Below are 25,215 nucleotides of genomic sequence, written 5' to 3' on the forward strand. Positions count from 1 at the left end.
ATTTTTGAAAGAAAAGCACTGTTCTTTTCAATGAAGATCACTTTAAACTAATCAGAAATCCACTCTATACATTGCTAATGTGGTAAATGACTATTCTAGCTGCAAATGTGTGGTTTTTGGTGCAATATCTCCATAGGTGTATAGAGGCCCATTTCCAGCAACTCTCACTCCAGTGTTCTAATGGTACAATGTGTTTGCTCATTGCCTCAGAAGGCTAATGGATGATTAGAAAACCCTTGTACAATCATGTTAGCACAGCTGAAAACAGTTTAGCTCTTTAGAGAAGCTATAAAACTGACCTTCCTTTGAGCAGATTGAGGCTACGTTTACATTACGTCGAATCAGCGGATCATCAGATTAACGTTCTTAAAACGATTCATGTTTACACTAAAACCGTTAGCCGTGCACACAGCAACACCAATACGCGGATACGCTTGGCTCCGCAGGCATCCTGCGCTCCAAATCACTCCGCCCTGAACAGTGAGTGCCCTCTGGAGGGTGCGCACTCCGGCCCTGCGCAGCTCACACAGCGCGCGAGTGAAGTGCACAAGCCACAATTCGGGACTGAGCCGCTGTGTGTGTGATCCCAGCGCATATCACTTACCACTTGCAAGTGGAAGGATGGCAAGCCTAAAGACAATCATAACTACACAATGGGCAGTATTTGCATCAGTATTTGCAGTATTTTCATACTTTTATACTCTTTAATGAAAGGTGATACAAGGCGGAAGTCCGCGCCGTTTTTCAGCAGTCGCGTCACATGACCAACGCCAGCGAATCAGGAAGGTGGATGTCACAGTGACGTTGTCCAATGAGACGCCAGCTAGAGCTCAGCACAGCGTATCCGCGTATTTTGAATGTTTACACAGCACCGGAGCTGACACGATCTGGATTGAATACGTGGACGCTGGCGGATTCCCGTTTCCAGGCGTTTCCAGGCGGTTTAATGTAAACGGACAGTGCATCCGCGAAGAAAACGAGACAGATACGGTCTAGTGTAAACGTAGCCTGAGTTTCTGGAGCATCACATTTGTGGGGTCGATTAAATGCACAAAATGGCCAGAAAAATGTCTTGACTAGATTTTCTATTCATTTTACAACTTACGATGGTAAATAAAAGTGTGACTTTTCATGGAAAACACAAAATTGTCTGGGTGACCCCAAACTTTTGAACGGTAGTGTATATTCCAGTTCTTCACATATTTCCAGTATTGTTTTATTCCCAGTTTACACTCACAAAACCTACTTCAAAGATTAATAGCACATATCCTAGTTTTAAACTCACTTTAAGCTGATATTATTCATACACGTTTTGTTAATACATTTATATACCGTACAGTATAGGATTAGACTAGACTTGAGAATAGAAAACTTTAGGCTAATAATCATAATATCATCCGTTCAGCTTCTGTAAATAAAAGCAACGAGAAACAGAAAGTAATGGTGATGCACTGAAGACTGGACAAGAAGTGGTCAGATGGAGCAGAGAGGAAAAAGTAAGGGAAAAGGTAAAGTCCTCCAGAAGGATCCTGCAGTAAAATAACCGACTTTTTTAAAGTAACTTCAAGTGCAGGTCAGTTTGATCTGCAATCATGTACCTAATGCTATGTAATAAACTGAAGCTCCTGGCACATACCTAGGTGATTTTATGCACTGAGCTGCTGCCTCATGATTAGATATTTGCATGAATGAACAGATGTACAGAGTTCCTAAGAAACTGGTTCGAGAGTGTACAATGCAAGGGTAGTGATCTCAGAATACATCTGCGTGGGTGGGGGTGAGACTCCCAGCCTGAATTTTTGTCCCAGTCCGGCTCTGTTCCTGCTACTGGTCATCAGGCAATAGTGTCTCCTCGAGCTTCTCCAAAGAATAATCAACATATTTATGGATTTCTGAGATGCGTTTGCGATTCCTTTTAACCTCATCATCATGTATCTGTTAACACAAAGATGTCTTTTAGACTGGAGCTCACACATTTGTTCAAAGCAAAGAAAAAAAAAAAGAGAGCAATTGTAGAGCAGCTCTCTTGATCTCATATGCACTGTAATATAATGTATTGTAACAAGTCCTTCACAGAAAACTGCCTAAGTGAAACGTTTAATAGGTCTCCTACCGACTTCATTACTGCACTCTTCCAGCCACTGAGCCGTGTCAAAAGCTCATCCTCTCTGTTGTCAATCTTCAGCAGGTGTGTGTCATGTGACGCGTTGACCGTGTTGATCATCGTGTCTTTGTCTACAAAGAGCTAGACGACAGAACTGAGCAGTGAGACCGCACGCCTTCTCGAAAGATGTGATATTGTTCTGTAGAATAATCCGTCTGTCTGGAACCTGATAACATTTATAACTGCATGTTTTCCTACTAACCAAGTGCATGACATCAGACAAATCCTCCCCCGGTTCATTCTTCGCCACTCTGTCCAGTGTTGCCACAGCAATGTCAAGCACTTTCTCGTGATGGTGAGTCTCCAGATCTCGACACTGAGCAAATGTGCAGCAGAGTTAAAGAAGGTGCATTTGTTCATGTTTGACATTAACGTGAGACCAGATTCTCGACTGGACTTTTTTTTTTTTAAAGGATATATGCCTTGCACGTATTCGGCAAACCCTCCAACCATGTCTGTGATGTTTCTCTCAAACTCTTTAATGATGTCCTGAGAAAAGAGAGTTACATACAGTTACACAGTGGATATAAAAAGTCTACACACCCCGTTAAAATAGTAGGTTTTTGTGATGTAAAAAAATGAGACCACGATAAATAATTTCAAAACTTTTCCCGCCTATAATGTGACCTATAACCTGTAAAATTCAATTGAAAAACAAACAAATCTGTTAGGGGGAAAAACATAAAAAAACGTACAATAAGCTGGTTGCATAAGTGTGCACACCCTTAAACTAATACTTTGTTGAAGCACCTTTTGATTTAATTACAGCATTCAGTCTTTTTGGGTTCACACCTACCATCGATTAAAATGACTCTGATTAACCCCAAATAAAGTTCAGACATTTACTCAGTTGCATCTTCCAGCAAAAGCCAGGGTTCACAGAGAGCTTACAAAGCATCAAAGGGATCTCATTGTTGAAAGGTATCAGTCAGGAGAAGGGTACAAAAACATTTCCACAGCATTAGATATGCCATGGAACACAGTGAAGACAGTCATCAAGACGTGGAGAAAATATGGGACAGCAGTGACATTACTGAGAACTGGACGTCCCTCCAAAATTGATGAAAAGACAAGACGATAACTGGTCAAGGAGGCTGCCAAGAGGCCTACAGCAACACTGAAGGAGCTGCAGGAATTTCTGACGAGTACTGGTTGTGTACTACATGTGACAACAAACTCCTGTATTCTCCATATGTCTGGACTATGAGGTAGGGTTGCAAGACGGAAGCCTTTTCTTACAAAGAAAAACATCCAGGCCCCGCTAAATTTTGCAAGAAAATACATCAACTCTCCCAAAAGCATGTGGGAAAATGTGTTATGGTCTGATGAAACCAAGCTTGAACTTTTTGGCCACAATTCCAAAAGGTATGTTTGGCAAAAACAACCCTGCGCATCACCAAAAGAACACCATACCCACAGTGAAGCATGGTGGTGGCAGCATCATGTTTCGGGTTGTTTTTCGTCAGCTGGAACAGGGGCTTTAGTCAAGGTGGCGGGAATTATGAACAGTTCTAAATGCCAGTCAATTTTGGCCCAAAACCTTCAGATGTCTGCAAGAAAGCTGATGATAAAGAGGAATTTCATCTTTCAGCACGACAATGACCCTAAAAAAGTTTTGGAACAGCCCAGCCAAAGCCCAGACCTAAATCCAAGTGAAAATCTGTGGGGTGACCTGAAGAGGGCTGTGCACAAGAGATGCCCTCGCAATCTGACAGATTTGGAGCACTTTTGCAAGGAAGAGTGGGCAAATATTGCCAAGTCTAGATGTGACAGGCTGATAGACTCCGACCCAAAAAGACTGAATGCTGTAATTACAACCCCGATTCCAAAAAAGCTGGGACAAAGTACAAATTGTAAATAAAAACGGAATGCAATGATGTGGAAGTTTCAAAATTCCATATTTTCAGAATAGAACATAGATTTGTGAATCTTGGGGAGTCCGTATATGAGAGGAACGGCTTCCCCAGGGTACAATCTGTAGTACAGAGTTCGGTTGATGGCTTGGTCCTTTTCTAGTTGTTGCAGGCAGCTAACAACTTTCTTTTTGTAACAACTTGTGGGGTCCTGCCTCAAGGTTTCATAGGTGGTAGTGTCGCTGAGGAGACTGGTCATCCTGGAGTGGTAGTCCACTGTGTTTAGCAACACTGTGCATATCCCTTTGACAGCAGGAAGGATGGTGATGTTCCAGTCTCTTTGAAGCAATGTAAGAGCCCTCCTTTCTTGGATGGTGAGGTTATAGGGGGGTGCTTTCGCACTGGACAGAGCAGCTGATATCTTCAGTCTAAGTTGTTCTGCCTCTGTGTTGGTCAGATTGTTGTTTCTGATGGCTGAGACTGTGGCTTGTTCCTCTCATATATGGACTCCCCAAGATTCACAAGGAAGGAGCTCCACTCAGACCTATCATCAGCAGTATAAACTCTGTTACTTACAACATTGCCAAACACCTAGCCACCATCCTGGCTCCTCTCGTTGGGAATATGCCACATCACGTCAAAAACTCCCAAGATTTTGCTACTAAAGTTGCAGACCTCAAACTAGACTCAGATGAAACCATGGTTTCCTACGATGTCATTTCTCTGTTCACCTGCATTCCCACCACAGAAGCAGTTGAATCTGTTAGAAAACGACTCCTTCGAGACAGCACCTTATTGGATAGAACGAACCTCACCACAGACCAGATTTGCACCCTGCTTGACCTCTGCCTGACTACCACTTATTTCCAGTTTAATGAAAGTTTCTACAGACAGAAGCATGGATGTGCCATGGGCTCACCGGTATCCCCTATTGTGGCCAATCTTTACATGGAGGAAGTGGAACATAAAGCTTAGACCACTTTTTCAGGAGTTGTTCCCAGCCACTGGTTCAGATATGTGGATGACACCTGGGTTAAAATCAAAACCCATGAGGTGGAAGCCTTCTCTAAGCACATCAACGCAGTGGATATTAACATCAACTTCACTTGGGAGGACATCAGTGGGAATAATCTAGCCTTCTTGGATTGTGATGTACACATTAGACAAGACAGAAGCCTGAGCATCGAGGTCTACCGGAAACCCCCACACACAGACCAGTACCTACTCTTTGACTCTCACCACCCACTGGAACACAAATTGGGGGTCATTAGGACCTTGCAACACAGGGCTCAGAACATCCCTACAACGATAGAGGGAAAAGAGAAGGAGCAGAATCACATCAAGAAAGCACTTCAGAACTGCAGTTATCCCAACTGGTCTTTCCTCAAGAGCAGAAAAAGGAACAGAATGGACAAGGAGGATAACAGGAACAAATGCAAGAACATTGTCATTCCCTACCTTTCTGGTCTAGCTGAGAAACTCAGGAGGATCTTCTACAAACACAACATTCCGGTACATTTCAGACCCAGTAACACCCTGAAGCAGAAACTGGTCCACCCTAAGGACAGAATACCCAGACACAAACAGGACAACGTAGTGTATGCCATTCAGTGCAGTGAGGAATGCACGGACTCGTATATTGGGGAAACAAAACAACCGCTTCACAGGCGCATGGCTCAACACAGGAGAGCCAGTTCCTCAGGCCAGGACTCTGCTGTCTACCTTCATCTTAACAACAAAGGACACTCATTTCAGGATTGCAACTTACGCATTTTAGCCAGAGAGGATCGTTGGTATGAGCGAGGAGTTAAAGAAGCCATTTTTGTCAACCTGGAACGGCCATCACTGAACAGAGGTGGGGGTCTAAGACATCATTTATCAGCCACCTACAATGCAGTCCTTGGCACACTTCCCAGACAACTGAATGCACACCAAAACCCAGCTGTTTTCAGTGACTACGTTTACATGCACATCCAAATCGAGCTGCTGTCGGTAATCGAGCTGAAGGTCCCAGCAGGGTGCCAGAGAAATCCAATCCTACATGCACACAATGAAATCGGGCTATTGTGTGAGGTGCATTGTGCACCCGAGCCACAGGTGGCGCTACACGCCCCATCGTGTTGGCACACTTCCGGTTGTCGTCATGAAGAAGAGCTATTCAAGAGTGTAAACAAAGTTATCAGTTCCGTGTTCTCCATTGCGTGTTTTTCTCCCGTCCATGAATTTTAATATATTCAACTCCTTAAGCTGAATGAGCATGAACTCTCTCCTCATTGCTCCAGAAGTGCACGTTTCTGCTTGCCTGTGGCAGTGGGGGCGTGGTCAAGCGCCAGTCTGTGACAGGAGGGCGGAGCCAGGGAAGGTGAGTGGCAGAACGACGGTACACCTGACGGTAATTAACCTGTGTTTGTGTGTCTTCCCAGTAACCGCGCCCTATTTAAGGAGGCAGAGGGACAGCAGAGGGGAGAGCTCATCCCGGGACTAGAACACAGCGCGCACGTGCGTGTGTGTGTGTGCGCGCGCGCACTTCTCTCAAGAATAAAAGTAGGCTGTTAACCTGAAAAGTCTGACAATAAAAAGCCTATTAGTACCAGAAGCTTTGTCCTGCCGTCCTCTGTGCTCCACCCACACTTCTGAGAGCTCTACATCGCCATTTTCTCTTCTTCGTTTGTTCCTCCTGACCTCTTCTGCTGCTCGCTACTACTGTTGTCATGCCGACCGAGGCTGTTGTGTTTCCCGCTTGTGGTCTCGTCACTCGTCACTTCCGGAAGTAGCTCGACAACTAGCTCGATAGGGTATACATGCACAAAGTAGCTCGGCAGAAATCGCATAAACTAGGTCGTGTAGCTCGATTCCGAGAAATCAAGTTCGGTTCAATTTCAGCCGAATTAAGGTGTATACATGGCATTTTGAACTTCGATTTCAGTCGAGCAACGGCAGAAATTCGATTCTCTCTATGTGCATGTAAACGTAGTGACTGACTCACAGGAGGACAGAGAGAATCAGCATTCCATTGATCACCCTAATGGGCAATCCACTGATCACCCTAACGACTCTCGAGGCCGTTCACAACCAGCCCCCAGTGACCCACACCAACAGGATGACTCAATGACACCTTAGATGAGCTTTTCATCCATGAGAGGATAAATACCTGATGCTCCCTACCAGTCAGACAGAACTGAAGAAGCCTTTCGGATGAGAGGTGAAACGTCTTCAAGAATCTTCAAGCAAGTCCAGTTGCTCTCTTTTACCACCCACAGTTTACTATGACCTGGATGACTGAGAATCTTCACAGACATAAGATTTCTTCTCCAGACTCTTCTTCCACACACACACTCGCCACAGTATTTTTCACTCATACTTAACTATTCATTTCCCTGTGTAATTTACTTAGTTACTTTTAAAATCAACATCGACAATTACACACGATGGAGCTAACTAACAGCTTGCTGCTAATCCCTTGCAAAACCTTTGCCCTGTTGCTTTTTTGGTGTGTCTGGCTAAGTTTTGGCTAAGCCGAAGTCCCAGCTCTAATAGTAACGATTTGCCACTGCTTGTACATATGCGTGAAGAACATCTAATGAAGTTTTGGTAGCCTTTCTGGTGTTCAACATGTCTTTCTCTTTCCCGGTAAACAAAGAAATACTTCAGCGCATTCGCAGCAGAAAACTTTCTCATTGGATATTCGTGTCAGCTCCAACGTGTGATGTCATGTTGTCTTGACAACCATGCAACATCGTAAACCATATTCAACGCTCATTCTCCATTGGGTAGAGTGACGTAATATACATAGGATAAGCGATATGCTAACAATATTGCATGCTATCAAACCAAATGAATGAAACCTGCTAGAAGGGAATAGAACACATTTTTATTCCATCGGAAAAGTGTCCTGGATGTATAATTATTCACTATATTTAATAATGACATTATGTCATATTTTGCACATTAAAGTCTGCAGCCAAAGTATAAAAGCAGAAAGTTACAAGGTGGTTGCAGACGTGGTTTTTCTGATGATCTGTGAATATGGAGCAGTGCAGCTCAAACCAGTACACTTCTCATCCAGCAGAGGTTATGGATGATATGAGTATTGACTCATGATCTGGTCACTACTTAATCATGTAAGCCAAACTGTTTTGCTTTTCATCGCTCCAGTGTTGGATTCTCTCTGGTAAAACAGATCATAAACCCAAGCCAACATTATTACGGTAGGTAAATACACTATATGGCCAAAAGTATGAATTACTTTTCGCCATGCAGTACAGAATTAGTCCTCCCCTTGCTGTTATAATGACCTTCACTCTTCTGCAAAGGTGTTTTTCTAGATATTGAAGCATAGCTGTGGGGATTTGTGCTCATTCAGCCACAACAGCATTAGTAAGGTCAGACAGTGACACGGTCTGGGGTGTAGTCAGCATTTCGGCTCATCCGAAAGGTGTTCACTTGGGTTGAGGTCACAGCTTTGTGCAGCCACTTGATTTCTTCCACACCAACCATGTCATTATGGACATCGCTTTGCGTACGGGGCATTGTCATGCTGGAACAGGTTTAGGAATCTTAATTCCAGTTAAGGGGTATCTTAATGCGATGGCATACAAAGACATTCTAAACAATTGTGTGCTTCCACTTTTGTGGCAAGCGATTCGAAAAGACCCACATAAGGGTATGATGGGCAGGTGTCCACATACTTTTGGCCATGTAGTGTATTTTTTTTTTTTATCAGAGGTAACTTGTGCATCATACCTCTAACTGAGCCACTAGTTGCAGCTCCAGGGTCAGGAGAGTGTCACGAAGCTGCATGATCTCATTTCCGACTCTGACCTTCAACAAACTGTGGTCTTCGGCCTGCTGAATCTCAACCATCACCTACAACAGAACCGAATAGTATTTGTGTTATTTATGCAAGTTGCATTAAAAGCAATGACAGACTGTTATTGTCTGCTGGCTACAATTTGTTAAGAAACCCACCTGTCTCCTGGACCTCTCAAAGTCCGCTACTATTTGAGCTCCTCTTTGCTGATTGTCAGCCCTGGCCTTTTGGAAACAGGTGAAGAAGCATTCTACCTCATTCTGCCTTTGAGTATGCTGTGTTAAACCTGCTTCAAAAATCTGCATACACAATGCCGCCAACTGTTTCTGGTATGTTTCGATGTATTTAAGGTCGATGCATTGTAAAATACTGTTTTTAAAGGAGACATTTGTAATATTTACAGCCCTTTGTGTGCTTCATCTGTGCTTCTATGGATCCGTACTTCCAGGTGAAATGGAATCTTAGTTTCAAATAGATGACTTGCAACCATGTGATCAAAAGGTGCCATGTCATGAGCGTCCACCACGATGGTGGATATACAAAGCAACTAGGGTGGCAGCTGCTGAAAGCGTCTGTAAACAATGCTGAATTTTCTTAGTATTACCACGATTTGAACGGTCGAGCGAAGATTCAATACAAAGAGAAAATAGATATGTGGTTTTAGCCCATATTATTTAAAAAAGTCAGACTTTTCTGAAGATAAGACGCTTCTACTGACCATCGAGTACCCAGGTATCATGTTCTATCTGGTTTGGCTACTGAAGAATCAAGTCCGACCTCAGACGAAACATAGCCCATTTTCTGAGTGGGTGCCCAGTCTGGATTGTTTCTATCATATAATTTTGCTGGCGCTCCTCGGAGCGAAATGGTAATACACGTGTTAAAATTATAACAACGACCGAGTGAACCACGACAGGAGAATGCTCATTTTATAGCAAAATTCTAGCAACACGAAATAAAATTCTTCCATGATATTATTGAGAAAGCTCTTGAATCTCACCTGAGATAAAATGATTACTGCAAACACGAGCTGTTTTGGTTTTAGCCTCGGTTAGATCAGCCCTGACGATGTTGTTCAGCCGTGCTCGTCTCCTCTCCGTACTGAGCCTCAGAGTTTCCTCACCCTCTTTCTGAATCACAGACGAAATTCTAAAAAATCGGAACGTGCCACTGTCACGAGTACTGTTGTGACCACAACCATATACAGCACAAAGATACGGCAGAGCTAAAAGAACGCTTAAAGCAGTGGAAAAACAAAGAGAGTTGCATACGCATGACTATGTTTTGTATGGAATGTCGCTTGACCCTGCATTTGTATATCCACCAACATGGCCGACATCTGGGTTTCTATTTTGCTTTGACGTCACTTGCAAGTTAAGGATTGATCCCCTTTCACACTGACCCAACTAATTTGAATGCCTATGAATTGCCTTTTAAGGAAAAGGGGCAGGGCTGAGCAGGGCCCTGTTCCTGCTTAGGGTGGGGTTATGCTGCTTTTGACTAACTCTGAAATGAAAAGTTGGAACTTGGAATTACATCATTTATGACCTCTGTACATTCGAGTTACAATAAGGGGAAAACATGGATGCTTCCATGTTTGTCTTTTGTAAGCAAGCTAACTGTGCAAAGTGATGTATATTAATGAATTGTAGCAAACTGCACAGTCAATATTATAGATTTAACAACCTTATATGTATACAATCTAAAGCAAATACTTGTATATACTGTACAGTATAACTGTTGTGAGCAGCCATGTTGATTTCACAGAGCTGAACTCTGGACTGAAGACCCCTCCTTGACATTCTGACTTGAATTTCCAAGTTGACGGGGTTTTTCTCTTTGGGTTTTTCCTAGTCAGACACTGGTCCAGAAGAAGTAAGCTATATTTACGTCATTATTCTGAGTATGATGACAGTATAATGAGGAAGTGAAATACAAAGTAAGGATATGATTCCAGGAATGGAGCAACTCCAGGAAGGTGTGTCAACTTGGATGCCTCAACATCATCCACAAACATGCTGTCAAATAGATGAGACCCATTCAAATATTCCACAAATGCATCCTACAACACACAAATTAGAAGGAAATGGTATCGTTAGTAATCTGACATTCAGTAAACAGCATTAATGCCAGTATATTAACCACAGACACTCTGTTGATGACAAGAAAATTTTAGCCTCTTTAGCCTAATCTGTGCAGTCACATGGGCTACAGCCATATGGGGACAAGGAAGGGACCCTTTGTCCACTTAATACCACTTTGTTGAACTGTTCTGGACAGTTTTTGAACACATACTGGAGGGTAAGTACAACCCCAAATCAGAAAAAGTTGGGATGGTATGGATAATGCAAATTCATGATCTGGGACAAAATAAGTATCCAGGAAAGACCTAGTCTTTGAGGAGTAAAAATGGGCCAAGGATCTCCAGTTAGTCAACACATGCATAAGAAAATTATTGAAATTATTGAAAAACAATGTTCCTCAAAGAAAGATACTAAGGGATTTGATCATTCACCCTCTATGATGAATAATATCATTAAACGATTCAAGGAATCTGGAGGCATTTAGGTGCATTAAGAGCAAGGGCGCAAGCCTAAGCTGAACACCTGTGATCTCTGATCCCTCGGACAGCACTGCATCAAGAACCATCAATCATAGCTGATATAACCACATGGGCTCAGAATTGTTTTGGCAAACCACTGTCAAGCTCTACAATACAGAGTTATGTCCAGAAATACCAGTTAAAACCTTGTGCACACATTACAAAGGCATGGCTATGGAGGAAGAGGGTGCCTGTCCCCAATAGAGAACATGTGGCAAATTTTGAAAAGAAAAACATGACAATAATGACCTCATACTGTTGTACACCATAATAGCATTTTGCAGGAGGAATAAGGACAAAATGACACCTGAAATGCTTCATCACTTGGTATCTTCAGTCCCTAAACATCTTTTAAGTGCTGTGAGAAGGAATGGCAACATGGTAAATGCTTTACCATCCCAACTTTTTTTTTTTTTGGAAATGTGTTGCAAGAATCAAAATTGAAATAATTATTTTGAGAAAACAATAAAATTCATAAGGTAAAACATCAAATAATGTGCTGCTGTGTTGTTTTGAATGCAATACAGGTCAAAGATTATTTACAAATTATTGTTTTCGGTTTTAATTTCAACAGAGCATTTCGACTTTTTCTGATTTGAGGTTGTAAATCGAAGTGCAGCTGTTTGCTGTGGCACAAGGGAGATGGAGCACAGTCGAGTAGGTACTACAGTTCCGTACATTTGCAGCCAAAAGTGGAAGGAACAAACCTGCTCTGAAACCAGCTTTTCACCAAGGTCGTCAAGGTGTTTAAAGTATTGGCATGTCATGACAACAAATTTTCCCATGATTCCCTTGTTGATTTATTCATTCATCTTGATAACCTGGTCAGAATCTGACAGACCTACTGGGAAGTTGTCAGCTCTCCGCCCCCTGTTGACCATCTTAAAAGGTCCAAATAAAGCACTCAGGATCTGTTTCTGTCCTCTCAGCCATGATCAACTCTGGAGCCACAGGCAACTTCATGGACCTTAAGATCAAAGCCACTATGCACCTAGCCCCTCCTTCTCCAAGTCAGTGCCATTCATTAGGAGTCCATCACTTTTCTGGTCACAGTCCCCACAAACCACTCAATAATCCTTGGATTCCCCTGTATGCATCTTCATGATCCCAAGATTTCCCTAGCTTCATGATTGGACAAAGAGATCACCAAATGGTCTGAGCACTGCCTCCACAGTTGTCTGCACCTGCCACATCTAACCATTGCATCTATGTCAGTGGAAAGTCCCAACATGCCAATCATGACCCCATTTATGGAAGTGTCATGACCACAGTGAGGTGTTCAGTAAAGTCAAGACCAGTGCTCTGCCACCTCACAGACTGTGCCACTGACGTCCTATACCGCATCCACACACAACCACATTTATCCACTGTCCCCCACTGAGCAACGAGCCATGGAGGACTACAACCAAGAAGCCCTTCAACAGGGGTATATTCATTCAAAATCCGAAAGGGGAGGGCTTCGCCTTTGTGTTGACTACTGAGGTTTGAACCATATTATGGTTAAGTACCCCTATCCGCTACTATTGGTCCCATCAGCCCTGGAAAAACTCAGGTCTGCCAAGATGTTTACTAAACTAGACCTTCACAGTGCCTACAATCTCATGCACATCAAACAAGGTGAAGAGTGCAAGACTGCCTTTAGCACCACTTCTGGCCACTACATAATGCCATATTCTGGACTCCAATTGCCAGAACGCACCATCGCCTACAAACAAGACTCTAACACACACACACTTTGTGAACTATATGCTCTGTGTCATTATTGCCAGTGATTACCAAGCCTTTTGATCTTGTGTGTATTCCTGGTTTTGACTTTGCCTTGATTCTTTGATTCGCATAGTTTGTCCTCTGCTACCCTGTTTGCTGATCACTTGACTCTGTGCCTGTTTCTTGACTATGATTCTTGATCATGTTTTGGATTTGTCTGCCCTGTGTTTATCCATCCATCCATTATCTGTAGCCACTTATCCTGTTCTACAGGGTCGCAGGCAAGCTGGAGCCTATCCCAGCTGACTATGGGCGAGAGGCAGGGTACACCCTGGACAAGTCGCCAAGTTACCGCAGGGCTGACCCAGAGACAACCAACCATTCACACTCACATTCACACCTATGGTCAATTTAGAGTCACCAGTTAACCTAACCTGCATGTCTTTGGACTGTGGGGGAAACCGGAGCACCCGGAGGAAACCCATGCAGACACGGGAAGAACATGCAAACTCCACACAGAAAGGCCCTCATGGGCTGCTGGGCTCAAACCCAGGACCTTCTTGCTGTGAAGTGATAGTGCTAACCACTACACCACTGTGCCGCTGCCCTGTGTTTATTAAACTCTTTAAATTGCAGTTGCATCCACCTCCAGCATCTGTCTGACAGGCATTTGTAATGGGGGTAAATATATTGAGATGTTTGATATTTTTAGACTGTGACACCCTGGGGGTGGCATGGTGGTGTAGTTGTTAGCACTGTCGCCTCACAGCAAGAAGGTTCCGGGTTCGAACCTCACAGCCGATGGGGGCCTTTCTGCGTGGAGTTTTCATGTTCTTCCTATGTCTGTGTGGGTTTCCTCCAGGTGCTCTGGTTTCCCCCACAGTCCAAAGACATGTGGTTAGGTTAACTGGCTACTTTAAATTGTCCATAGGTGTGAATGTGTGTGAATGGTTGAGAGGAGAAAACCTATATAATAATCCAGAAGAAGGCAACAGGAAATCACTACTATAATTCTTCCCGAGAAACTTTGATGGATGGAGCTATCAGAGCAGCCACCTCACTGCAGTGATATGCCACACACAGAGAGAGAGAGAGATTGATACCCTGATGAGGAAAATAAGGACTGTGGAGGCAAGTGTGAGAGAGAGACTGTTACATTTATTTTAAGCTTTTAGTCTGGGCGGTTCATCTTGACCACTGTCTTAATTGAAATAACACACACACAAATCAGCAGGACGCAGCTGGGGGAAATTGTCATTGCTGTATACCACAGACTCTCTCCCTGCTCAGCATGCTTTGCCTCACTGCAAAATACACAGTGTATAAATAGAACAATGTTAATCACGCATAGTTGTACACTCATTCAGGAAGTTACTCACTCGTTTTCAAAGGCCTCCATTCGCAAGCGCTGCTAGATCATCCCCCTGTCACCTTTTAATATTAATATAAACAAATGAAATATTCTACACAGTCGTTGCAAAATTTTTACATTTATTTTAAGGATTGTCACCTTATGCAGCTGAAGATCTTGTTCCATTTTTTCCTGAGTCTCCGTTGCTTTCTGCTCCTGCAGTTCATTGTGTTGTATCTTCTCAATTGCACTCTGATACTGGTACTGTGCTTTTTCTCTCTTTGGATAGAGCGGAGATCAAAGCTTTAAAAACATTTCCGACAACACTCGATGTAATCCCTATTATTCTTTCTATGTAGTATACTGTTGTACAACCCCGATTCCAAAAAAGTTGGGACAAAGTACAAATTGTAAATAAAAACGGAATGCAATAATTTACAAATCTCAAAAACTGATATTGTATTCACAATAGAACATAGACAACATATCAAATGTCGAAAGTGAGACATTTTGAAATTTCATGACAAATATTGGCTCATTTGAAATTTCATGACAGCAACACATCTCAAAAAAAGTTGGGACGGGGCAATAATGCCGCTTTTCCACTACAAACGCGGCTGAGTTGGGCTGAGCCGTGCCGGGCTGAGTCGAGCTGAGCGGGGCTGTTGGAGTTGCATTTCGACTACAACCGCGCTGAACCGTGCTGGCTGGAAGTGGGTGGACACATTGGGTGGAGTTAGCGAAAGTGGGTGGACGTCACGTGATGTCGTTAGGCGGTGCAAACAGTGACATCAGTGATCTTTTAAGCGGTAGTCTCACGACCCGAATAGTAAACAATAAACATGGAGGACATGGAGTCGTTAGTGTTGCTGGTCTTGGTGCTGTGGCTTGTTGTCACCGACAACGCGGACAGATACTGGCAAGAGCGTATAGATGAGGCGAGGCGCATAAGGCTTCAGAAATTCTCGTAATTATTCTCCTTCCGGGTTTGCGGTGTTTACAGATCCCAGCGCGCTCGCGGGGCGTGTGTGGGCATGTGAGGACACTCCTCCTCACCAATCAGTGCACAGGGGAGTGTCTGCTCACGCCCCCAGACTCACTCGGCTCGTTTTGGCTCGCTTCAGCCCCACTCCAAAACGGTGCGAGTTTTAGGGGCTAAGCAGGGCTGAAACGAGCTGAGTCATGCTGGTTTTTGGTAGTCGAAACGCGAGCCGTGTCGGGCTGAAGTGAGCTGAAGCGAGCTGAAGTGAGCTGAAAAAGGGTAGTGGAAAAGGGCCATAAGAGGCTGGAAAAGTTAAAGGTACAAAAAAGGAACAGCTGAGGACCAAATTGCAACTCATTAGGTCAATTGGTCATTAACATGACTGGGTATAAAAAGAGCATCTTGGAGTGGCAGCGGCTCTCAGAAGTAAAGATGGGAAGAGGATCACCAATCCCCCTAATTCTGCGCCGACAAATAGTGGAGCAATATCAGAAAGGAGTTCGACAGTGTAAAATTGCAAAGAGTTTGAACATATCATCATCTACAGTGCATAATATCATCAAAAGATTCAGAGAATCTGGAAGAATCTCTGTGTGTAAGGGTCAAGGCCGGAAAACCATACTGGGTACCCGTGATCTTCGGGCCCTTAGACGGCACTGCATCACATACAGGCATGCTTCTGTATTGGAAATCACAAAATGGGCTCAGGAATATTTCCAGAGAACATTATCCGTGAACACTATTCACCGTGCCATCCGCCGTTGCCAGCTAAAACTCTATAGTTCAAAGAAGAAGCCGTATCTAAACACGATCCAGAAGCGCAGACGTCTTCTCTGGGCCAAGGCTCATTTAAAATGGACTGTGGCAAAGTGGAAAACTGTTCTGTGGGCAGACGAATCAAAATTTGAAGTTCTTTATGGAAATCAGGGGCGCCGTGTCATTCGGACTAAAGAGGAGAAGGACGACCCAAGTTGTTATCAGCGCTCAGTTCAGAAGCCTGCATCTCTGATGGTATGGGGTTGCATTAGTGCGTGTGGCACGGGCAGCTTACACATCTGGAAAGACACCATCAATGCTGAAAGGTATATCCAGGTTCTAGAGCAACATATGCTCCCATCCAGACGATGTCTCTTTCAGGGAAGACCTTGCATTTTCCAACATGACAATGCCAAACCACATACTGCATCAATTCCAGCATCATGGCTGCGTAGAAGAAGGGTCCGGGTACTGAACTGGCCAGCCTGCAGTCCAGATCTTTCACCCATAGAAAACATTTGGCGCATCATAAAACGGAAGATACAACAAAAAAAGACCTAAGACAGTTGAGCAACTAGAATCCTACATTAGACAAGAATGGGTTAACATTCCTATCCCTAAACTTGAGCAACTTGTCTCCTCAGTCCCCAGACGTTTACAGACTGTTGTAAAGAGAAAAGGGGATGTCTCACAGTGGTAAACATGGCCTTGTCCCAACTTTTTTGAGATGTGTTGTTGTCATGAAATTTAAATCACCTAATTTTTCTCTTTAAATGATACATTTTCTCAGTTTAAACACTTGATATGTCATCTATGTTCTATTCTGAATAAAATATGGAATTTTGAAACTTCCACATCATTGCATTCCGTTTTTATTTACAATTTGTACTTTGTCCCAACTTTTTTGGAATCGGGGTTGTATCTAAGTGCTGTATATTATTAAACCGCAATATTATTGAATTATTAATTCTGATAGGTTGGAAAGTGTTGATTCAATTTCTATAACAGCAGCTCTGTCAGTACTGCCAGCTGCAAGCCAAATCACAGATTCATATTAATGCATTTTAGAACATATTATAAAATATATTAAGCATACTATCAAAATCCTTCCTATGTCAGGACCTGGTCTTCCCAGGCAGTCTCCCATCCCAGTGCTAACCAGGCCCTTAAAACACACTGGGCGGCACCGGTCTCTGCTTCTACAAACCTCAGCCTCTCACCTATACAGCTAGGGTTACAGTGGGGGGCTAGTCCTCTGGTAACCGCAAGAGTTTGACTTCCCTACTCATATCTGTATTGCAGCGTGCCTTGCCACACGGCAGTAGGTATAATTTTTATGATGGGTTTTGGAATGACCCGACTGCAAGTAGATCTCCCGGTCAAGAGGCGGACACGCTAACAACTAGGCCAGCTTGCGGTAAAGCATACTATAAAACACATTAATGTTCTAATACGATTTATGGGCTGTTTCCCAATCATGGTTGACTTTTTGAATAACACCAACCTAGTCCATATATGTGTACACTGAAGTTTCTTAAACCTTATTTTACAGGGACACACCAGCCCTACCTACAGCTGTAATGTCTCTTATAAGTTCTTATAAATATGCATGCAAGAGTCAAATCCAGGCTCAATTTTGATCTTGTGGTCATTTCATTTAATTCTACGTGAATTATTACACTTAGATTTTACTGGTTAAATTCAGAATTGCATTTTAGCACTAAGTTTTACTTTGGGACATATATAGTGCTGAGCGTAAATGAGTGCACCCCCTTTGAAAAGTAACATTTTAAACAATATCTCAATGAACACAAACAATTTCCAAAATGTTGACAAGACAAAGTTTAATATAACATCTGTTTAACTTATAACGTGAAAGTAAGGTTAATAATATAACTTAGATTACACATTTTTCAGTTTTACTCCAAATTAGGGAGGTGCAAAAATGAGTACACCCCACAACAAAAACTACTACATCTAGTACTTTGTATGGCCTCCATGATTTTTAATGACAGCACCAAGTCTTCTAGGCATGGAATGAACAAGTTGGCGACATTTTGCAACATCAATCTTTTTCCATTCTTCAACAATGACCTCTTTTAGTGACTGGATGCTGGATGGAGAGTGATGCTCAACTTGTCTCTTCAGAATTCCCCAAAGAAAATAATTTCTTCCCACCACAAAGGTGAAGGCTACAAGAAGATCAGCAAAGCTTTACTTATCAGTCAGAATACTGTAGCAAAAGTGGTACAAAAATTTAAGAAAGGTGGAACTGCAACCATCTCACAGAGACGTCCAGGTCGTCCATGGAAGTTAACACCTCGACAGGAGCGTCTTCTGATGAGAAGGGTTGAAGAAAATCGGCATGCAAGTTCACTGCAGTTATCTAAAGAAGTAGAAAGCCAAACTGGGGTGACTATTTCCCGTGACACAATATGGCGTACACTGCAGAGGAATGGCATGCATGGATGCTGTCCACGAAAGAAGCCTCTCCTAAAGCCCAGGCACAAAAAAGCCCACCTAGAGTTTGCCAGGGCCCATGCTTACAAAGATGAAGACTACTGGGACTCTATACACTGGAGTGATGAGACCAAGATAAATGTTTTTGGAACTGATGGCTTCAAAACTGTATGGCATCACAAAGGTGAGGAATACAAAGAAAAATGCATGGTGCCTACAGTGAAACATGGTGGTGGCAGTGTCCTCATGTGGGGCTGCATGAGTGCTGCTGGTGTCGGGGAGCTGCATTTCATTGATGGCATCATGAATTCACAGATGTATTGCTCTATACTGAAAGAGAAGATGCTACCATCACTCCGTGCCCTTGGTCGTTGTGCACTTTTCCCACATGACAATGATCCTAAACACACATCTAAGGCCACTGTTGGATTTCTGAAGAAGAACAGGGTGAAAGTGATTCAGTGGCCAAGTATGTCTCCTGATCTGAAACCAATCGAACACCTATGGGGAATTCTGAAGGGACAAGTTGAGCATCACTCTCCATCCAGCATCCAGTCACTAAAAGAGGTCATTGTTGAAGAATGGAAAAAGATTGATGTTGCAAAATATCACCAACTTGTTCATTCCATGCCTAGAAGACTTGGTGCTGTCATTAAAAATCATGGAGGCCATACAAAGTACTAGATGTAGTAGTTTTTGTTGTGGGGTGTACTCACTTTTGCACCACCCTAATTTGAGTAAAACTGAAAAAATGTGTAATCCAAGTTATATTATTAACCTTACTTTCACGTTATAAGTTAAACGGATAAATTAAACTTTGTCTTGTCAACATTTTGGAAATTGTGTTCATTGAGATATTGTTTAAAATGTTACTTTTCAAAGGGGGTGTACTCATTTACGCTCAGCACTGTACATGTTTTTCTTGAATAAAGTGACAACCAAGGAATCCTCAAGAGTAGATATTTTCTGGAGTTTAGGTCCTCATAGATAGTTTTGTGCACTTTGGTTTCTTATAGCTTTGTGCACTTGTTATATAATTTTTAAACTCACAGTTTGTTCATCTAGTAGCCTGTAGTCGAGGTAAACCAGGTCTGACAGGTACGCAGCCACAAAATGTTTGTAGTTTTCATCTTTGCAGACTGGATTTCCAGCAAGGTCAAGCGTACGCAGGTTTTTAAACTTTCTTAGGTATATTACCTAAAATGAGATGAGATGGGATGAGAGTGAACATTGTTTTTATGTGGATGCAACATATTTATTATTCACTTCTCATTTTTTAATTGTATAGCACTTTTAACAACAAACATTGTCACAAATGAGTTTTATATAAATCCAGATGTAGATTTATATCCCTAATGAACACGCCAACTGTTCTTAGAAAGGTACAAATCTATAGTATCCAGGTGAAACTATCCACATATGCAGCTGTGATTCCAGTTTCATATAGACCCCTTGCGCATGACATCATGCATCATGTGATAATTTCGCCTGGTGGTCAAACAGGCACTGTCTTTCATGTAAGCAACGCTTAATCTGTCTTCAATATGATTCATTTTTGTGCTGTTTTTGGTTATTCAAATCATTCAAATAGAGAAAGAGATAAAAGGTATTTCCGTCTTCGTTCTATCAAGAAAAATATTAACAGAGAAGCAAATGCTTCAAGAACAACAAAGAAATGAGTGGTTAAAGAGAATACGGCGAGAAAAGCTAAGCCTGAAAATGAGATCAGAGGAGCTAAGCCTGAAAAAACACACAGACTGAACTTTACAACAACTGCATGCATGTGAAAAGGAAATAAATCGACGAGGCAGGAAAAGCTATTTTGGATAAAACTGTTATTGTCCATTACATTCTTATCAACCTGTGTGACTTATTTGTGCCATTTGAATAGAGAATAAATGAAGAGGGAACTGAACATTAACCATTTACTGAAATTATTATTACAAGGGTGATTATAGTTACTATATGATTATAGCTACAACTGGAATGTGCTGATTCTGTTAACGTCTAATTATTGTACCAATTATTGTAAACTATTAGATAAAATTAAAATAAAATCTTACAACATTGTTTGAAAGTCTATCCGTTATTTGTAGCCGCTTATCCTGTCCTACAGGGTCGCAGGCAAGCTGGAGCCTATCCCAACTGACTATGGGCGAGAGGTGGGGTACACCCTGGACAAGTCGCCAGGTTATCGCAGGGCTGACACATAGAGACAAACAACCATTCATACTCACCTACTGTCAATTTTGAGCCACCAATTAGCCTAACCTGTATGCCTTTGGGGGAAATCAGAGCACCCGGAGGAAACCCACGCGGACACGGGGAGAGCATGCAAACTCCACATAGAAAGGCCCTTGCCGGCCACTGGGCTCGAACCCGGACCTTCTTGCTGTGAGGCGGCAGTGCTAACCACTACACCACAGTGCCGCCCTTGTTTGAAAATCTAGACCAAGATATTTTATTTTACAAATAATAACACTTCAGATGTTGTTTTAACAATAATAAGTATCAATGTATAAATGATAGAGTGCAAATCGCTGTGTAAGGGCCTCTGCATGCTCTTGCGACAAGGCTTTCGCAGATAGCTTTTTGCAGACAGTTGTAATTTATCGTTGAGCGGGGAGTAATAGGCGTGCGCTAGGGCTGAACGATTTTAAGAAAAAATTGAATTGCGATTTTTCTGGCAGATATTGCGATTTCGATTTCAACCACGATTTTTTTTCTTTAAATCAAGTTTCAGTGCAAATTAATTAATACAATGAATTCCATAAAGCTAATGCAAGAATGAAAACTGAGGTCAACAGATTTCAAATGTAGGCCTGTTTATTAACATTGAGTGCCTGAGGAACAAGTTATAATAACTTAAAATAAAAATAAAGAGAGCCATCTTTCTTAAGTAAACTTTTGCTTCTTTTACTTTTTCCATCTACAACATACCAGACATAAAAAAAGGTTCATCAATGGCTCAGCAGCATCAAAATATTGCACTTTTGTAAAAGAATGTACATAAGCATTATAAATTATAACTAGAGCCAACAATTCCGCTGTGGGAAATAAGAGTGATGCAGTGGCTGTAGCAGTTGCTATTGCAGGGCCCCTCCCTCCTGTGTGTGTGAGAGAGAGCGAGCAGCCCCTCCCCCACCTGCGCGCTCAGACACAGAGACAGAGAAAGCGCAGTTTCTCCTCACAGTGCTCCCTCCAAACAACGGGGATTTACACGAAAACAGAAGGAGATATTCACAAAATTCTTTCACACTGAGTGCCACAAGGCTTTCCTGAACGTAATTTTTTTTGTCTGTAGTGTAAAAAATGAGGACAACTTATTGATGAAACAAAACATGGGTCAGTTTAGGAGCACTGAGAAAAACCGCGGCTTTGACAATCCTAAAATCGTGTTGTCTGAGATGGCGATTTTCGGTCGAAAACGATAGATCGTTCAGCCCTAGCGTGCGCAATGTTATTCACCGCCACAACGCAAGGGGGCGCGAAGTCGTGAAATCGCTAGGAGTAGTTGGTGGGTGTGGTTAGTGGAGTGTTTATCCTCCGGTTACTTATAATGACTAGAACTGGAGTCATATAGATGTACGTACTTCCTCACTTCCTCAATCAACCGCTCTTCGTGCTGCTCCATCTTCGCTCGTGTTTTTAAAAATGGCGGTCGTGAAAACAAAACAAACCGGGAAAGTAGGGAAGCGGAAGTGCGTGTACAGCGGATGTAGAGTGGACCAATCAGAGCCCTCTTGTCTGCGACGCTGTCTGCGAGGCTTCTGCGGTGGTCACAATTTTTGGGAGGTGTGTGCAGAGCGTCTGCGAAGGGGGGGGGCTACGCAGACGCCATCTGCGAGGACTGCGTTGTCAGCATAAATTAGCCTTAACTAGATGTCTTTGGGGTTGTTGAGACATGGAAGGGTGGGAATACCATCCAGCCCACAGTTCAGGTCGGAGTCCTTTGAGGGTAAATGCTTTGGCTTTCGCAACATTCTGTTCCCAAAAGCTGATGTTGGGAAAAAGTCTTTATACAAAGAGGGTTTTCTTGCTTTTGTAGTTTTTTTAAACTGCTCTTCCATGTCGGGACTCTTCGAGGAAAAAGGTGTATTCCAAGATGTAGCTAATGCTAGGCCACAAATCTACACCGTCACTCCCATTGTTTCGAGAAATTTTGTACAGATCATAACCAGTAATAAACTCTAATTTTCATGTATATCTCTCCTGCACTTCTTTCTGACTAGGATTATCCAAGTAATCCAGTAGTAGAGCTTTATTAGCTGTAGGTTTTTTTTGGACAACAGCAACAGACGTCGGACATCTTCGCTTGGCTTCAGTATGTGAACAGCATGTAAACAAAGCTCATTTGTCCCCCAGGTATAGGGTAGCGACGGTTGCTAAAGTAAATGTGATGTCAGTGCAAGGGGTCTATATATACACCATTTCTCAATATAGTAAGCAGTAATTGAAAGCTACTAAAATGTATTTCTTGTGTTATAATCTACACAATCAAATGTTTTATTATTATTTTAACTATTCAAAGCTTTTAGACTTACATTGTCAAGCTGCGAGATTAAATTGTTACCAACGGAGAGGATCTGCAGGTTTTGAAGTGTGTCCATGTTCTCTATTACAGAAATGCGATTGTTGAACAAACTCAGGTCCTGAAGTTTCAGGAGTGTATTCAACCCTTCAATCACCTCAATATTATTGAAGGACAAGTCTAAGACAACAGTATTGGGGAAAAAAATAATACTGTTTGTATGATTAGAAATCAAAACTCTTCAACTTATAAGGATATTTCTCAAAAAATATAAAATAAAAATAAAATAAAATACAATCCTAAAAATAAATAAATAAATAAAAAAGCTGAACTCACCAAGCCATACCAGGTTAGTGAGCGTTTCTAATCCCTGAATCTTCTCAATTATATTATTGTCGAGTTGAAGCTTGGTTAGAGATATAAACTGCCATAAATAGTTTATCTTTAAGATGTCTGAAGAAACATAGACAGTCATTATAAAGGCCAAAAATTATATATGAAATAGAACATACAGCAGAACTGACTATGTGAAAATGGGCATCGATGTGTTAAAATCTTACTTCTGTAGTCCAGGCGCAGTTGAGTCACTTTGTCGTACTTTAAGCCCTCTTCTTTGGCTATACGCCCAGCCTGCTCTTGAGGGCCCTGCTCCTCAACTGCCTTTTGCAGCATTTCCTCATCAATTACACTGGATTCTTTTATATCATATAGCCCATTCATTTTGATGATGCTGCCAAAGTGTGACGTGTATTAATAACCTGGCTAATACACAATATACACACATATAATTATTGTTACCATATTTCTTCATAGTTCTCATAAAACACCTTAAAAATCTGTCTTTTGAGTTAAAATACAAGCTCGTCTTGTTCTGGCCCGCAGACTATCTGAGTTGTTTCAAAAAGTTGATGAGTATTAAAGGTTGTGTGTTTGGTGGCAGCCTGGGAAAACTCTTCACATGTTCAAATTTGGACATTTTCTGCTCATGAAAACTTCTGGTTCTTTCTAAACTGATGTTCCTCTTTTTCTGAAACGTTTCTTATCTCCATTCCAATTCTACTAAAAGATTTCAATGTCTAGATCAGGGGTATTCAATTAAAAGTCACTGAGGTCCAGTTATTAAATTTTGTCCAAGTAGAAGGTCCGAACCGAAGTCCAGCTTGTGTTTTATAGCCTTCCCCTATGTCCACATTTTCATATGGTTTCAACAATATTTATTGTTCATTTCCAATGCAGGAAATGAACTGAGTGCACAACTATCTCTTTTACCATAAATAAAAGTAGTCCCAGGAAAATAAATTCAAGGCCTTTATTTCAGATTAAAGAAAACAGAAACCTCAGAATAAAATAAATAAAAAAGTGCAAACAGAGTGGAACAACTCCTTTTTCTCTTAAATTAAAGAGGTCCCAACCTGAAGAATTGAAGGCCTACACTTCAAGTAAAAAAGTCAACTCAGAAAACATTAACTAAAAAGTGCAAACAGAGCATTGACTTAACATTTTCTCTTCTTTGTTCTTAAAATAAGGAGGTCCCAGCCTAAAAAAATGAGGGCCTACTTTTCAAGAAAAAAAAGTCCACATCTTCAGAAAACAAGTGGCTTTTTGGGGGGGAAATGCAAACAGAACATTTTTCTTTGAACTTTTCTCTTTTAATTCTTCTTTTACTCTTCTTAATGAGAAAAACAGGCATGTGGCTGACCTGCCAGTAATTTAAATCTTGGTTGGAGTCCCATTCTCATGCAGATATGTAGATGTTCATTGTTGAGCCTAGAACGGTACTTGGTTTTGACAATGTTCATAGTGGAAAAAGCTGACTCACAGCTGTAAGTTGATCCAAACATAGTCAAGGTGTGCAGTGCTACTTTGATTAGACCAGGGAACACACTCCAATGTGTTTATGTTGCCCCCAAATCCACGCTACTTTTAAGGAACATTCGTTTGCACGTTGCTGGACTATAAATGTATGTGTGATGAGTCGGGTAGACCTGTCATACTGTGC

At 42.0% G+C, this 25,215-nt stretch overlaps 1 protein-coding gene across 1 annotated transcript; it reads right to left on the reverse strand.

The window, feature by feature from the left end:
- Window positions 1-1,824: 1,824 nt before the first annotated feature.
- drc3 (dynein regulatory complex subunit 3) lies at window positions 1,825-23,936 on the reverse strand. Its single transcript, XM_060902613.1, has 12 exons — window positions 23,777-23,936; window positions 23,553-23,669; window positions 23,230-23,396; window positions 19,736-19,882; window positions 14,647-14,766; window positions 10,777-10,889; window positions 8,986-9,160; window positions 8,761-8,883; window positions 2,583-2,653; window positions 2,367-2,490; window positions 2,114-2,245; window positions 1,825-1,935 (listed from the first exon to the last, which is right to left on the reverse strand). Exons 1-12 carry the CDS (start codon window positions 23,934-23,936, stop codon window positions 1,825-1,827), a joined length of 1,560 nt encoding a protein of 519 aa, XP_060758596.1.
- Window positions 23,937-25,215: the final 1,279 nt, after the last annotated feature.

This window comes from Neoarius graeffei, chromosome 20, assembly GCF_027579695.1.
Source record: "Neoarius graeffei isolate fNeoGra1 chromosome 20, fNeoGra1.pri, whole genome shotgun sequence".
Classification (NCBI taxonomy): Eukaryota; Metazoa; Chordata; class Actinopteri; order Siluriformes; family Ariidae; genus Neoarius; species Neoarius graeffei.

Excerpts from the sequence above, each read along its gene's own strand:
- drc3 (XM_060902613.1), bottom strand. The coding sequence starts at position 23,936 with ATGAATGGGCTATATGATATAAAAGAATCCAGTGTAATTGATGAGGAA. Across the intron at positions 23,670-23,776 it reads ACTGCGCCTGGACTACAGAA|ACATCTTAAAGATAAACTAT; the intron begins GTAAGATTTTAA and ends ATGTTTCTTCAG. Across the intron at positions 14,767-19,735 it reads GGCTACTAGATGAACAAACT|AGAGAAAAAGCACAGTACCA; the intron begins GTGAGTTTAAAA and ends CTCTATCCAAAG.